The sequence below is a fragment of the Pyxicephalus adspersus genome, chromosome Z, assembly GCF_032062135.1.
Source record: "Pyxicephalus adspersus chromosome Z, UCB_Pads_2.0, whole genome shotgun sequence".
NCBI classification, from domain to species: domain Eukaryota; kingdom Metazoa; phylum Chordata; class Amphibia; order Anura; family Pyxicephalidae; genus Pyxicephalus; species Pyxicephalus adspersus.
In genome coordinates, this window is record NC_092871.1 from 88,778,481 (window position 1) to 88,795,931 (window position 17,451).

A 17,451-nucleotide genomic window follows, 5' to 3' on the forward strand; every position below is an offset into this window, starting at 1 on the left:
GCAGAAGCCGGCCGTAGGAAGAAGGAAGAAGACGGAGATCTCAGCAATGGGCGACACGGGATGCTGGCAGATCAGGTAAGGCTCTATTTACTATTACCTTCTATAGGTTTACCTACCCCGAGTGTGACTTGGGGTTACTGCTTTCAGCAACTTTTTTCCAGCCCTGTGACTCGGGGTTACCGCTGGGAGGTTAATGAGCATGGTGGAGATCAAATTGGCACAGCCATTTATATAGAATTGCCCCTTTCTGTGGCTTTAACATCCTCCATCCCCCAAGTTTCTGGAGAACCTAAAGACCCTTTGGTGAGGTCATGTTTGGATGTTGGATGAGAAGACCTGGCTCACCATTCCAATTCATCACAAAGGTGTTCAGTAGGATGAGGTCAGGGCTCTGTGCAGAACACTCGAGTTCCTCCACACCAAACTGGTGACCCCATGTCTTTATGGAGCTGGCTTTGTACCCCGGGGCACAGTCATGGGGGAACAGAAAATTGCCCTCATCATACGGTGACTTCAAGGTTGATAGAAGACAATAGGAATACCGTTGCATTAACAATGACTTCTCCAAAATTTTAAGGGGTTTCCACATAGATCATGTATTGTGCCTGTTAATTTTCCACTCCAACCTCTTGAAACCATATCCTTATGGAACTGCTTTTGAGGCATTTAAACAAGCTTCTACTGGCATATTCAACCAGTGACCATTTATCCTCTAACACCCTTTTGGAAATGATAAAGGGTTGGACATCATTTTAAAGTAGACATTTATTTTTATTTATTCAAATGAGCACACTGAGAAATACGGACACTTATATTCACTGAGATGACAAAGGGCCTCTGAGGTGTACACGCAGATTCGATAGCTGTCTTGTAGTTTGGTAGAGAGTGCTTATCTCCTGAAAGATGATAGTTCTTCATCACAAATGCAAGGCTTATCACGAACAATATCTATATATTTATATATATCCTTTTCTTAATGCGCAATGAGCAGAATAAAGTAAGTGCTTCATTCTTTCTGCTCCAATGACTTTTAAAAGGTCTCACAGTTGGCGTCCTTGATAAAGACGCTTCCTCTCTTGCTGCCTTGCACATAGGCACACCCGTACATCTATGAATGCATACATTTATCTTTACTTCCTATTTGCATTAGAAAGATGATTACCAGGAATACAAAAAATAAGTTCTGTATACATAGACTTACAATGATATCTTCATCACCTGTGCCCAATGATTTTTACTATTTTGCAGCATCACAGCATTTTTTTTTTTAGCGGTGCATTAGTTAAGCATTTTAGGGAAAAATCCAATTCATATAGTTACCAGATAATGTTTATTTTGGTAAAAGATTTGGATGCATACATTTTACTTCCTAGATTTTAACTATTAAAGGTGAGGATTTCATGTTTTAAATTTTTAAAGCCCAAGTCCATTATTTTAATTATGTTTCATGCTTATTTTAAAGTATAATATTTTGTTAAATGCATGTGTTTCTCCAGGTACAGCTGATTCTGACAAAATAAATCAGAACTAGTATTATTCATATAATTCAAAAGTACATATTGCAGGACATTTAGTAGGTTCTAACCTGCAGATTCTTGTCCCTGATATCCTGAAGAAGATAAGTCGAAGGCTCTGCCAATTATAATATCATGATAGAATACTAACGCTGGTGATGTAGGCGGCTTGGTGCATTCTGAAGAAATAAGATTTCTGAGCGTGTTCTGTGCACAAATAGTATACTGTATTTTATATGTTTGTGTTTTCCATTATTTGAGCTAAAGCTATGTGTTACATGAATGTGTATAATTCTTATCAAATAATTGACGCAAAATTAAAGCTTGGAGATCTTAGTTTATTTCACACAAATGTCCCATTTCCCAACAACAAATGCTCAAATAATCTAGCAGAACATAAATCCTATTTTTCTGTACACAAGTGTAATGAAATACAAGAATCTAATGCAGTATATAGAAATGAGTAGTTAGGTTGAATTGAACTTTTTCTGTAATAATGAGGATTTTTTTAAAAGATTCAAGTATCTTCCTCAGTGTTGGAAATAGAGGTGAGCATCTTCATTTTACTGTTTGGTAAGATTGGAGTCAATGAGAACAAGTCAATGCTCAAGACACTTAAGTTCTTTTACAACAAACTGGTCAAATCATTTCTATATAGAGTTGGCTTTCTACATAAGGGTGCAGTCATGTTGGGGCAGAGAATTGATGAGCAGACCAAGCTCAGTTATTCGTTAGGATTGAGGGCTGATGGTGAATGAGAAGACCTGGCTCACCATTTCAATTCATCCCAAAGATGTTCAGTAGGTTTGGGGTCTGGAGTCTGTGCAGGACACTCAAGTTCCAATTGTCTCCAATGTCTTTGTATGATGGAATAATACCAGGACCCTGCACTGGGGACATCAGGTCCCTATCATTTGGGGAGGTGTCCTCCATACATATAGCCTTATAGGAAGATGTGATGTTCAGGTGAGAAGATCTGGTTCACCATTCCAATTCATCCCAAAGGTGTTCAGTAGGGATGAGGTCAGGGCTCTGTGCAGGACACTCGAGTTCCTCCACACCAAACTGGTGACCCCATGTCTTTATGGAGGGGGCTTTGTACCCCGGGGCACAGTCATGGGGGAACAGAAAAGGGTTTTCACCAAACTGTGACCACAAGGCTAGAAGATTGTCTGCAATGTCTTTGTATGATGGAGGATTACCAAGATCTCATAGATCTTGCTTGCCTGGAGACACCTGGCCTTCATTATTTGGAAGTTAGTCCACATAGCCCCATTTTTGAGCAGGCCACTTGATTTCTACCACTGCAATCTCATCAGACCATTTGCACATAAAAAAGATTTTTTATGTTTAATGTAATATATACAAAATTAACTGCAATTTTTTGAAACAAAATATATTTTCCCTGAATCATTCAAGTAATCCCTATTTGATAATATTTCCATGACATGTTCCCAACACTTATTACAGCTATATATACGTCACAGGTACGTAAAACAAGATAGCAATCATCTAATAATGATGGACAAGTTCTAGAATAAATCTTAATCTTAAATATACACAGCAACACGTTGTAATAACTTCACATACAATAGCAAATATATTTGTAACACCGGCACCACAATTAGGTGAATTCTGTGGGTATATTTAAAATATTTATATCACCTACAAATAATTTAACCTGAGAATTTGCTAAAGTTTGAACCATTTAGGATCTACCCTGACACTTATGGCGTGTGCATGTTAATTAGTGTTAAAATGTTTTTGAAGAATATCAAGATTTTTTCCAAGCTGTTAGAATTTGAAACATGGCCTTCGAAAACTCTTCTTATGGATACATTTTACATCTTTGTGGAATTTTTCATTTTCTTTTAAGGTTGGTTTTCTTTGTTGGAAATTCTCTTTGTGATAGAAGAAAACTTTGTACGGTCTGGGACCCTAAGTGGCCCGGAATAAAAATGATCCAATCGGTATTATTTCTGTAAAGCAAAAGAAAAATGGTTAGTGTTTGAAAGAATTAACAAGATGTTTATGGAAGCAAAAATTTCCTAGACACAAAATAACACATCACAGTAAAATCAATCCTTAATTTATCATTTAATCAATCAAGCCCTTAAAGATGTTGTGGCTGAATTATGTCCTCTCTTATCTCTAACATCCCCTTGATAACATTGTCTATAACTAAGGCTTCTCGTCCACAAAGCATAGACTATAACTGTGTCCTTTCCCCATCTCTACATTATCCTAATAACACATGTCTTCTCCTCATCTCTATTACATTACTACAGCATATTCCATAACTATGTCAATAAAATCTCTATAGTACAATCCGTGCTAATCCTCATCTCTATAGCATAACCCATAACTACATTTTTTCCTCTATTACATCTCCATACCATAGTCCACAGGTATGTCCTTTCCTCATCCGTAACATCTTTATAGTAGCATAGTCAATAGATAGGGCTCCACTGTGCCCTCTACTTATCGCTATAGCATAGTCCATAACTACATTTTTTCCTATACAACATCTCTATAACATCATCCACAGCTATGTCCTCTCCTCATCTCCACAGCATAGCCCATATTATGTCCTCTCTTCCCTAAATCATCTCCATAACATAGTCCATAACAATGTCCTCTTCTTATCTCCAGAATATTTTAATAATCTAAGTCTTCTTCTTATCTCTATTACATTACTGCAACACAATCCATATCTATGTCCTCTTCCCACCTCTATAGTATAGTCCCTATCTACGTCCTTTTCTCCATGACATCTCTTTAACATAGTTAACAGCTATGTCCTCTCCTCATCTCTAAAACACCTTCATAACTAATACGCTTTTCATCTCTAAACCATCTTCATGAGATAGCTATGTCTTCTAACATCTCCATAAAATGGTCCAAACCTATGTCCTCTCCTTATCTCCAGAATATCCTATTAATACATGTCTTCTCCTCATCTCTATTACATCTCCACAACATAATCCATAACTATGTTCATAAAATCTCCAATGTCAATGTCTCTCAAAGAACAATGTCCTTTCCTTATCTCTAATTTAATTTTATCTATTCTAATATAGAATATATTAATAACATAAGTCTTCTCCATCCTCATCTCATCTCTCACACACTACAACATAATACATAACTAGGTCCTCACCTGATCTCTAACATCTCCATAATATATTATCTATTACTATGTCTTCTCTTCATCTCTAAAACATCTCCATAACATAGTCCTGAACAATGTCATCTCCTTATCTCTAGAATATCTTTTTAATATATGTCTTCTCCTCATCTCTATTACATTACTACAACATAATCCATAGCTATGTCCTCTTCCCATCTTTAACATCTTCATAATATATTATCTATAACTATGTCTTCACTTCATCTCTATAACATCTCCATAGTATCTCTCCATATGTCATCTCATTATGCTTATAACATCATAATATATTTCTTCTTTTGATCTCTATTTCCATAAAATTGTCTATAACTATGTCCTCTTCACATCTCTAGCATCTCTACAACATAGTCCACAACTATGTCCTCTCCTTTTATTATATCTCCATGATATATTGATATAACTATGCCTTCTTCTCTTCTTTACCATCGCCATTGTGCTATAATCCATAACTAAGGCTTTTCTTTATCTCTATAACGTTTCTATAACATGATCCACAACTATGTCCTCTCCTTTATAACATTTATACAATATAGTCCCTAACTATATCCTCCCCTCATCGCTATAACACCTTCATAACATATTTCATAACTAAATCCTTTCCTTATCTTCACGACTTCACCACAATAACATAACCCATACTTATACCTTCACCAAATCTCCACAACATGAACAATATAATTTTCATAATATAGTCTAGACATATTCCTGTTGCACTTACTATCATTATTAATATTATTATTATTATTATTATGAATAAACAGGATTCATATAGCGCCAACATATTACACAGCACTGTACAATAAATAGGGGTTGTAAATGACAGACAGGAGGAGGAGAGGACCCTGCCCCAAAGAGCTTACTATCTATGGAGAAACAGTGTTGTCTCCCTAGGAAACGATAAAACTACAGAACATTTCTCCTTTATGGTATGGTAATATGGAGAGGGAAGTATTACAAAGATAAGGAGGAGATGAGTGTTTCTGTAGTCCTGCAGGAAGGAACCCGACATGGCTGATAACATTGCTTCAGTTTTTAATGCAGATTTAGCAGTGTAGTCAGCTCACTACGGGAAGTTTGGAACTTTTTTAACATTTTTCCCAGACTTATTCTTTAATATAAATTTGTTTACTTGTTTTCTGCAGACAACCACAGAATTTAAAATGTTTCAAGCAATTTAAGAAGTTTGTGGAGAGCTACAATTAAACATGACAGCGTTATGAAAACCAGCACAGCAATAATAGCAGCTCGAATTTTATCGAAGCAGCTTGTTTAGAGAAATGTCCAGAAAGCCCAGAACAAAATGTACAGCCCTGATTAGAAAAGATAATTGGATCTTTTATACAGCCTGGACCTCTAAAAGCTATACTTCGGATCTGGTACACATTCTTTGATCAGAGAAAAAAAATCTCAACAATTTTCAAAAGGGTCTACTTATAAAGCAATTTGACATTTACCAGACATTCCCTGGTGGACATTCAATCGCTGCCATTGAAAAGACAATGACCTGGAGGGCGCTTTTTCTTGACTATTTTTAACTTTGATTTTCAGCAGGCTTTTAAAAAACCTTTTGCTGGGGAGATATTCCCACACGACCCATTGAACCCCCCAGCAATTTTGGTCATCATACTAAGTTTAGTGCAATTAACTTACATCATACTTTTACAGACATCTCCCACATGCGATATGTTCCCACTGAGTTATTTAGTTATTTTGAGTTATCCAGTTGTTTTAGTGACAATATGATGTTCAGGGGCTTTGCAATTAACTATAATGTATGTGGGCCCTTGATGCATTCACATTAAATGCAGAACCAGTGGGGGCTGTTGGTCCTGCAATATACACGATGACATTGGCAATAGGGATATCCAGACAGCCAATAAAACATAAGTGGTTTTATTTATATGGTTTAAGAGATCCTCTCAGCAGCTCAACTCACCCTGCACCGACCTCCCAACAGCGACCCAGCAGCTCAGCTCACCCTGCACCAACCTCCCAACAGTGACCCAGCAGTCCCAACAGTGACCCAGCAGCTCAGCTCACCCTGCACCAACCTCCCAACAGTGACCCAGCAGCTCAGCTCACCCTGCACCAACCTCCCAACAGTGTCCCAGCAGGTTGGCTCACCCTGCACCACCCCCACAACAGTGACCCAGCAGCCCAACTCACCCTGCACCAACCTGCCAAGAGTAACGCAGCAGCCCACCAGCCTTCTGGAAGGAATTTTGTATCTCCTATTGAAGACCATCATGCTGGAAGCTGGAAAGTTATAAAAACTATTATGTTTTTCCTGATCTGCTGTTAATTTTGTAATGGAGAGGAAGCAGTTAAAAAAGTCACCCAATTAGAAAATCAATAGAATATCTTTTTTTTATTCCAGATTTCATTTCACATATGAATAATACAGATGTAAACAGATTTGAAGACAGCCTTCCAGTAGTTTGATGGGATTTACTGGAGGAGAAGATCAATAAGATAAATCCCCTTCTAATCTTTTTTTTTCTGTGTTAATAACATTCATGGCATTAACTCCCCTCTTAGATATTTTACAATAAGTTTTAAAATGGAAAATGGAATGTCTGAAATCTTTTCATTTTAAAAAAAACTGAATCATTGTTACAAAATGTCATTATTATTCCACTTTTTTTTCCAGCATATAATGACTTTTTATTTGCTAATAATATATTTTTCTCTCCTTTCCTTTACGTTGCAATATAAGGTGAAATATATTTAATTACTTAGATTATAATCTTGTTTATTAGTATTCTGCTAATGTGAAAAGGCTTTTCAACATTTTCCACTCTAACCCACTCATGATAAAATTCTCTGCTGTCAAAATGTATTTCAATGAAGCTTCTCAAGGTGCTTCCAACCCCAACAATGGCTGGAAAGCTACAAATAATGAACCACAAGCACATTCTTCCACGGTATTGTAATATAAATGATATGATAAATATATCAATTATACCCAAATCTCCTCCTATACAAAATGGAAAACAAACTATGAATCCTGAAAATCAATATTCTTCCAATATTCAACATATGATGGTCAATGCACATATTAGGTATCTCTTAGTCAAAATCTAACCCCCACCCAAAATACCATTTCATAGCTTAGCAGTGCTTGGATTCTGCCAGTAACACACTTCCTGACAATGTTCACCCATTGCACTTTAGCCATGAATGCCTGGTCCACCTAGTCTACTGAATTAGACTACCAAATATTCATCTAAAATACGAACAGGAAATTTGTAGAATGAAAATAATATTGTTAAGCTAGATCAACAAGATTCTCTACTTTATCTTCATAAAGGAAAACTAATGCAGCCAAGGTAACCTACACTATAATACATTTTTGTTATATTATCCATTAATTCATATCCACAAATATTTTAAAAATCATCAAAACATCATTTACAACAATTTGCTTTAGACCTACATTATATATGGTTAAGTCTTATTATTGATGCAACGTGTGTTCACAAAGTTTTGCTTCATCAGGAATAATGAGACCGATGCATCCACATTTACTCTTTATAATACTCACTAACTGGCAACAGGATAGGTAAAATATTAAATTTTAACAACACAATAAGAAGGTATGTCTGCATGATGTTAGTATTTGAACATTGTTTACAATTAGTAGTTAGTTAGCTGATGTATGAATTTCCAACGCGTTTCGCAGGCAGTTTTCCTGCTTCTTCTGGGGAGTAAATCAGTGCACAGGGGATTTCCTAAAAAAGTCCACGGGGAGGTAACGATCCCTCCTGAGTGTTTGGTTACACTAATTGTAGCAGGACAGATAACTCTGTACCCACAGCACACACACAGCATAAAAGAAAACGGCCGATGGCAGGTATTCTTGCCCACGTGAGCTGGCAGGGATCTGTCTCAGTTGCCCCAATCACTGCCCTCTAATGCTGAGGATCTGACAGATCCCTGCACGCCCACGTTGAGAGCTTGGGTTGTCAAACTTTTTTCTTTGCTGTTTTTTTACCCAATCATGAAAATAATTCTTACAAAATAATAATTCAGAAAAATATTTGTGCATATGAATAATCAAAGGTGGCAAATAGTCCCGTTTTTTTATTTTGCGTGATGTATTTTTGATATAGGATGTGACTCCAGATATTTTACCCATTCACTGATATGAAGCTTACAATATACCTTAGGTTGAGATATACTTTAATCACATGTGGTTGGAAGGTGCATGTGGCAATGGAAGTGCTACAGTTAATATAGCAGACCATTAATTCACTGAGGCTATATATACGTTTTAATTCTACAGCTGTCAGAGTGTTCCCTGAATAGACATTCACCGTCATTAATCATTTACATTTACGTAATTATTTTAGTGCTAGAGACTTCTGATGCTGGTGGGCTCTTATGGATGCATACAACAATCACATGCCTGATGCCTACACTTTGCTTTTTTTCTTGTCAAACCAAAAGTTTTCCATAGCCTCATATCAAAAAGATGAATTTTATTTTTGGAAGATTGTTTTCATCTCTGTGTTGCTGAGAACGATGCACCAACCAAACCACTAAATTTGTTTAGAAAACTGTGATATTTCTATATTTAGATATCAATGCATTGCATGCAATAAGAAAGTTGGTGCAATGATTAGAGCTGAAATAGTAATGGTATTCTTCAAACTTACCATCAAGCTTACCATAACATCAATAAGTTATATTGTAATATATCTGTATGCTTTGATTATTATATCTGTCCTCTGACTGTGGGTCTGATTTATTAAAGTTCTCCAGGACTAGATAATAGAGACTTATGGAAGAACCTGAGCGATTGAGCAATTATGGAATAGATTTCATAAAAGTAATTTGCTCTGTGTTAGCAAATGTTTTCAAACCTTGACCAGATCTATTTCAAAGTTATCTGTATCACCTAAGTTCTCCCATGATAGTGTATCTTCTGCAGACTTTAATAACTCGGCCCCTATGTGTCAGCCTTTCCTGAACTGTGACCACAAGCCTGGAGGAGCACAATGTTCCACAATGTCTTTGTATGATGGAGGATTAGCAGGACTTCAGGGATATACAGTCAATCTAGTGATCCTTCAATGAAGGTTCAGGCACTTCCTGTTATAAATTGACGACACTCTGTCCTTATCTGCCTTTCAAGCTCTTGTATTGACCTTTTTTCATGAACATTTGAAAAAGAATGGCCACCATTATGAGACAATACGATGCAGCCATCAATGAAGTCCATGTAGATAGAGAATGGCCATGTAGAGAGAGTAACAAACAATGAAAAGAATCTAAAAGATGTAAAGCATTTTATTTAAAAAAAATGACAATTGGTTTTGATACACAGCAAACCTAAAATCATTTAGCGAGTATATTTATCTACATTCCTGATCGTCCACTCCTGCATGCCTACTTTTTTCAGTTTTGTATAATGGTAGAAAAATGCCTAATTTTTTTTTTTTAGAATGGCATCTTTAATTTAATGTCAGGGACATCAGTAGAAATCAACCCAAATTGGATGGCTTTGTGGATGGGCCAGAGACCCTCTTCCCAATCCATGCTTGTGACTGGCAAGGGGTTGCCAGTATCTGTCACCTTTTCTAGTGTTCATGGTGGCCACATTTCTGCTGCTACCAGCGGTTGCTGTTCTTACATGTATTCTCCCCTGCCTCCTCCAATGCCCAATCACAATTGTATAGAAGATGAGAAGGCAGCAGGCTGAAGTGGAGATGTCATGGGAATGTTTGGCAGGTAAGAATGACAATGGCAATCCTAACCTGCTGGACTAAACCTCCCCTTTTCCATCTTCAGGTCCCCTCTGGAACTTGAAGGGTCATAAAAGTAATTAGTATATCCATGTTTAAAGAGAACCTGTGCCCAGACCAACAAATGTAGCTTAAGAGCTAAAGAACTCATTTATTGCTTTATCTGTAAGCACTGTGGAGAAACGCATCTTTAAAAATCCCAGCAAATGCCCTGAAATCATAGGATCACTGCCAATTATTTTCCATTCCAGCAAAAAATTGCTACTCATTTGATGTAAGTAGTTGTTTCTAAGCTGCTAAAAACATCTAAAAGTATTTATGTTCTAACCACTGATAATGAATAATTTCACAGTACAATGAGCTAGAGAGGACAATGCTTGCTACTTGTTGTAAAGCTCTTTTACTGGTTGTTAAGACAAATTTTTATACCCAAAATCTGGACACAAGTGTGGGTGCCATTACTTATATTGTAATGTCTTACTGTAAGTTTTGCTTTTAGAAAAGGTTCACGGCATGCTTCATGTACTAAAAATAAGGGGCTAATTTCTCATATATATTTATTAGTACTGAAATACTATAGAATATACAAAATAATATAAAAAGTTATCCACCCACACTAAGCTAAATTCTGTTTATACTTGTGCTAAACATGTGCAACAACACTTTGTAGAATTCTAAGATTCGGATTATTCCTATCACTGTGTGCATCGGTAATCGCTACTTTCTGGAATAGCATAAAGAAGATTTATCTAAATATCTCATATATTATAAACAAATACATCCCAAAATCTTACCTAACTGTCACATGGTAATGTCTTTTCAAAAGTAACTTTTTGTGTTAAATCTGCAGCTTTCAATAAAATAAAATGCTATAGCCAAAGGTTTGTGTCTACTTGACCGTACCTCTACACGCTTGGTGGACATCCTATTCCAAAAATATTGCCAATAATATGCAGTTGTTCCTCCGCTTTTTGTTTTGTAGCCTCCTTCTTTCCCAGAAATATTTCCACAAGATCTTGGAGGGTATCTGTGGGGATTTGCCCCTCATTGGTGCAATCAGGTGCTGATGGTGGATGAGAAGACCTGGTCCATCATTCCAATTCTCCCCAAAGGTGTTCAGTAGGGTTGAGGTCAGGGCTCTGTGCAGGACACTTGAGTTCCTCCACACCAAACTGGTGACCCCATGTCTTTACGGAGCTGGCTTTGTACCCCAGGGTTGGCAGAAAAGGGTCTTCACCAGACTGTGACCACATGGCTGGAAGAGCACAATTGTCTACAATGTCTTTGTATGATGGAGACACCCTCCTTCGGTGTTATTCACAAACTTTTGGCCATGCAGTGCACCAGCCTTGTGCTGAAGGCATCATACTTTTTCACAGCCTCAAGTCAAAATCTGTACAATGACTTTTAATAACTATCATAAAAAAACAAACTTTATTCAAATTAAATGATTTAAATCAATGAATTGGCCCTTTGTAGTAAATGTATGATAAATAAAATGAAATAAGACAAGTTGTGCAATGAATCACCATTGGATGATATCACAATTGTCTTTAACTGACTGTGACAATTGGCTCCACAATGGAAATGTCAGTTCTCCCTGAATGTACATTAGTGGCAGAGCCACCAGTCTGAGGGCTGTTACCTTGCTTGCAGTTACAGTTTTCAGTCCAGGCGTGTCTGAATTGTGGTGAGACGGTCTGCAGTGCGTGGCTCTGAGCAGGGCTCCTTCTTCTGCATACACACAACAAGGCCTTGAGCTCTGAGCGAAAACTCTCATTCAGCCAACAGTAGATAAACGGGTTGTAGCAGGTGCTGCTCATGGCAAACCAGTGGCAAGCAAAGTACATGGCATTGCTGCTGCTGATAAGTTTACTGGATATCAGAATCACATAGCAATTCAACGGGAACCAGCAGACGGCAAAGACCACCACAACAAGCATCAGCATCTTAAGGGTCATCTTTTTCTTCCTCCTGTGGGCATAGTATTGTTCCATGGTAATGTCCCCGATCGCATTTCTTAGCCATAGTTTCTTTGCCACCATGGTATAGGTGATTGAGATGACAATCAAGGGTAATACATAGAGAAGTACAAATGTAGCCAAGTCCAAATACTTCCAGAAGAGGTCAGCTGGGTAAGGGAAACTAGGAAGGCAAACCATCCGCACAGTATTTCTGCAAGAGAAAACATTAAAATCTGGTTATGGTATGCCAAGTACCAAGACAACTTGGTTACAACTATGGATAAACAAAATTTAGAGTTTTCATTATCCCAAAATTTAGGTAAAATTGGGAAGTTGAAACAAAATTTCCTGAGGAAATTGTTCCTCATTGAGTGAAAGGAGTTTAGGTTTTTGTTGAATGTTTTTGATACAGTTGGCTTTCAAAAACTTTTGGGGGTTGTAAAAACTTGATAAAAATTTCCCATACCTGAACCAAAAAAGAAACCTTCAGGAGCCACTTAAAACCCATTGAACTCTGAAAAACCATGGCTCTGTCACACAGCACAGCCAGTTAATTGGCACATTTTACTTTTTTGCACTCAAGAAGGGAAAAAAAGTTTGGATTGGACAATGAAGGTGCAACAGCAGACTGGTTTGGTTATATCTTTGCTACACCAACTGAACATTTACCATACCTCAAATTGTGCATCCATGTCATGTTCTATTCATTAGTATTAATGAGTTATTCATGGGTTAGTGACTTTCTGAGAATAATTAAATTCCAGAAAATGTTATTACCAACAAATTTAGCAAATTGTCTGTAAAAGCCGATACATTCCGATTAATGCCCATTTAACGCTTGCCATTGAACATTAACATGCAGAAACATGCATTAAAGACAGAAATAAACCACAGCTACAGAGCAGTATGAATATCTTGCTGCTGAGAAATCTAACCCTTTGGTCATCGGTGCCTCAACAGGATAAAAATGCTCATTTCTGCTACTAAATCATTAGAATTTAAACCTGTGGCGCCTTTCCCAGTCTCTTCTTCCACCCCCTCATCAACATGCTTCTGAAATGTTTAAATAAATATTTCCATTTTCATCATATATGCTATTCTAGACTTAGACTGAGTATTTGTACTTCTGTATACACTAAAGGAAGATCATGGTTGGTCCGAGGGAGTGCAGTCTCCAAAAAAACATGCCTCCGTATTCCTAGTAAGGGTCTTGAGGACTGCGGCCGGCCATAGGCTACCATTTGGGTACATTGATGGCTGGATATTAGTTTGGAGGTATGAGTCTGTATTAGCATGCAGAGCATTCTAGGTAACACTCACACGTGGTTCTGAACCTCCATGGTTGGAAGAACTAAAATCCAATAAATGAAAAGCCAAGGGCTAGGTGATGCTGGACATCCTACAGAATAGCAATGAACCAGACAACACCATAGACTCAACCAGGATGGACTCCTTTTAACTTGAGTTGGTATATTCAGGTGAAATTTAGAACAGGTAAATTATTTTTTGTGGTCCCACCTATAGAAGTTATCTGCATGATCAGCAGTTATGCCCTTCAATCACGTTCAATAAGTTTTTAAAATTACCCCGAACTCATAATAAATTGACTGTACCCTGCTATTTTTTCTACCCCTTGCCCTGCTAGATCAATAAGTTTCCCTGCTAGCCCAAGACATTGCATATTTGCATTCAGCATACTTTTAAAGATGCAGTTTCGATTGTCCTTTCAGCTCTTTCAAAACTAGAACAAAACTGCCTTTGCTTCCATGCTTTGTTTATTATTATTGATGTGACCAGAAAAGTGTGAACTCCTTTTGTTGGAGAATATGTTCCGGAAAAAAAACAAAAAGTCTTCAGCATGGAACCTAAAGTGACTCTACAAAAATATAAAAATAATTATAAAGAAATTGGCAATTGTTACTTGGTTTATTATGTCTATAAAAAGTCTTCATAGATTGGAAATTTTGTTGTCATAGAAACTACCACGCTCCTATTTTGTTATTTTTTCCTAAAGTGATTCATACTCCATGTGGGGCCAGAAACAGCTAACACCAAGAGGCTGATTCACTGCATGGAAACACAATAAGGAGCGGGAGATAACACACTGTACATTGCTTTGTTGTGTATTTGCATTAGGAAGTACAAGTGCTTTATGGAATGTCTGCCAAACTTCAAAGAGTTTGAACAGATGAGATACATATATGCGAGTTGCTTCTCCTGCCAGCATTTTTTCTTGTTCATTCAGTACAAAAACTCAAACAACTCTACTGCACAATGAATGACACAACTTAACGAATATTTACCCCCCCCACACACACACACCCTGCGTATTAATCTTGTTCTTCTGATCTCTGATCACTGTTGACCTTCTTCTGATTTACAGTTAACCTTCTTTTGTTTGGTTGACCTTCTTACGCAGTTTGTCATGCACGGGGAGAAAGAACCATTAGGGGGCGCTATGGCTTGCACAGAGATGGTGTGAGCCCTGAGAAGGGCCAAAGGTGCAGAGTCTAAGCAGTAACCAGGTTTTCCTCAGAGCCTCTAGTGGTGAGGATGTTGCGCTGCTGGTTACTGCCAGGTTGCGATCCGTGGGCACACCAAGGTGGGAAAAGCACGGTACCAAATCACAAAGCAGAAGGATAATCAACGAAAGCCAGGGTCGTGGCAGGCAGCAAGCAAGAGAGGTCAGGTCACACGCCAGGGGTCCAGTACCAGGGATTCAAGGGACAGACACTAGTGACACAGGGGCCACTGCGGGCACAGGGAACACAGGGGACACTGGAAGCAACAGGAGGCACAGGTGACACAGGAATATCCACAGACAGACAGGAACACTGGAACAGCACAGGGAAGTTGGCTGGGAACCAACAGACTGGACAACAAGGGGTTAACACAGGAGCTGGACACAGGAAACACTGGATTAAGCACCAGATGTACAGGAACTAGCTCACAGAACTAGGGGGCTCGGCACAATGGAGACACGTTGCATGAACACTGAGTGCAGTTTGTGAGCTAGCTAAATAGCCAGGGCTGGTCAAGAGGCTATTTTCTGATTGGCCTAGCTGATTGAATGGAGATGATAAAGCTTGGAAACAGAGACATACCCTGCATTAGAAAAGCCCGCATGCGCAGGAGAGAGACGCCTGCGCTTTAGTGAGGAACAGGTAAGTATGACACAGTTGACCTTCTACTGATCTACATTGACCTTTTTCTTATGTACAGTTGATCATCTTCTGATCCACAGTTGACAATCTTCTGATGTACAATTGACCTTCTTCTGATCCACAGTTGATTTGTCTTCTGATCAAGAGTTGACTTCTGATTCACAGTTACCCTTAGGACTTCAGTGCGTGAAAGATGGCTTCTCATCCACAGTTGACCTTCTTCTGAACTACAGTAGACCGTCTTCTGATCGTCAGTTAACAATCTTCTGATGTACAATTGACCTTCTTCTGATCCACTGTTGATTGTCTTTCAATCCACAGTTTACTTTCCTATGATCTACAGTTGACCTTCCTCTAAACCACAGTTGACCTTCCTCTAAACCACAGTTGACCTTCCCTTGATCCACAGGTCACCTCCTTCTTACCTACAGTTGACGTTTTCTTATCCAAAGTTACCCCCAGGACTCCCATATGTAAAGGATAGCATCTGGAGAAGACTAAAAGAGGATCACGACCTTACATTATGATAAACAACTGGTGTGGAACATGGGAAGCTTTAAGGGATCAGTAGCCAATGACAAATATCATAGCCAGGAACCAATGCACTTATAAGCTGCAAGACATATTCTTTAAAGCTTCTCAGCTCCCAAGCTCCAGTGGCCCATCGTTATAAAGGGTCTGGTCCTCTGTCAGTCCTCCCTAGACCAGGCCTTACATTACGATGGGCTACTGGTGCTATGGAGCTGGGAAGCTTTAAAGAATTTGTGCTGAAGCCAATGAGTGCATTGGTTCCAGGCTTTGATCTTGCTCTGCCATTGTCAACTGGTCCTTTAAAGTTTCCCAACTCCGAAGCACCAGAAGATCATGGTAATGTAAGGCCCCGGTCTGTCAGTCCTCCCCAGGATCCTATCCTTTGCATACTGAAGTCCTCGGGGCAACCACTTGCCTTACATTATGGTGTGCCACTGGTGCTTGGGAGCTGAGAAGCAATAAGGACCAGTGTCAGAGCAAGATCATATTGAATCTGCCTCATTGATAAATCAGAAGGCTATAGGAGGAAGTTCTTAGTAAGGTGGAATGGGCTGTCAATCATAGGCTGCCAAAGGACACGGAACGACAGGTCAGATGGCTGGAGGAGACATTTTGGCATAATGAACATGAACAGTCAGTAATTGAATGTCAAAATTTGCATAAATCTACAGATGGCTACGTTTCAGCATAAAGAACTTTTAAAATGGTAATTCAGTAATAAAATATTTTCAAACAAATGTAACATATTTGGGCAGGGAATATCAAGATTTGGCTTGGGATGGTTTTGGCCAAGTTTGGGAACTCTTTGGGATTACCTTCATATATCTATGTTACATTTTAGTTCCAGTCCACCCTTACCTTCTCTCTACATAGTCTTATAAGTGGTAGCTCGGGGAATATAACACAGTGTCACTTGAGTGGCAGCTATGAGTCTGCTGGGGCTGCTAATATAATATTAAAGATGGCAGAACCCCCCAATGGTCTCAGGGTTCAGAGATCGGTACACTAGGGTGGCTTTTACCAGTTATAACAAGCACTAAATACATTTATAATCTTATGAAAACATTTTTTGTTTAGATAAATAGTCTGACAACAGGGTTTCCTTACAGAATTGCATTAATTATTGTTTTATATCTGCATAGAGTCCACCTTTTACTGCACCAAATGGCCAATTTGTCCTCCAAACATGCTTTGTTCTCCCATTTTCTAACATGCTTTTATCTTGGTGATATAGTTGATTCAAAACATTCTAATAAATTTATGATGAGCATTTTTGTCCAATTATCGGACTAATTAAACTTTGTGTAACCACTTACAATAATTAGGTTCATGTTTAATGGT

At 38.3% G+C, this 17,451-nt stretch overlaps 1 protein-coding gene across 1 annotated transcript in view; it reads right to left on the reverse strand.

Annotated features, from left to right (window-relative positions):
- Positions 1–1,837: 1,837 nt before the first annotated feature.
- The window catches only part of LOC140343901 (G-protein coupled receptor 83-like), a 31,713-nt gene continuing 16,099 nt past the window's right edge, over positions 1,838–17,451 (reverse strand). Inside the window, exons 4-5 of the mRNA XM_072430801.1 lie at positions 11,355–12,626; positions 1,838–3,493 (exon numbers count right to left, since the gene is read on the reverse strand). Coding sequence (XP_072286902.1) covers positions 12,005–12,626 — 622 coding nt within the window. The 3' untranslated portion in view covers positions 1,838–3,493; positions 11,355–12,004. The remainder of the gene's footprint in view (positions 3,494–11,354; positions 12,627–17,451) is intronic.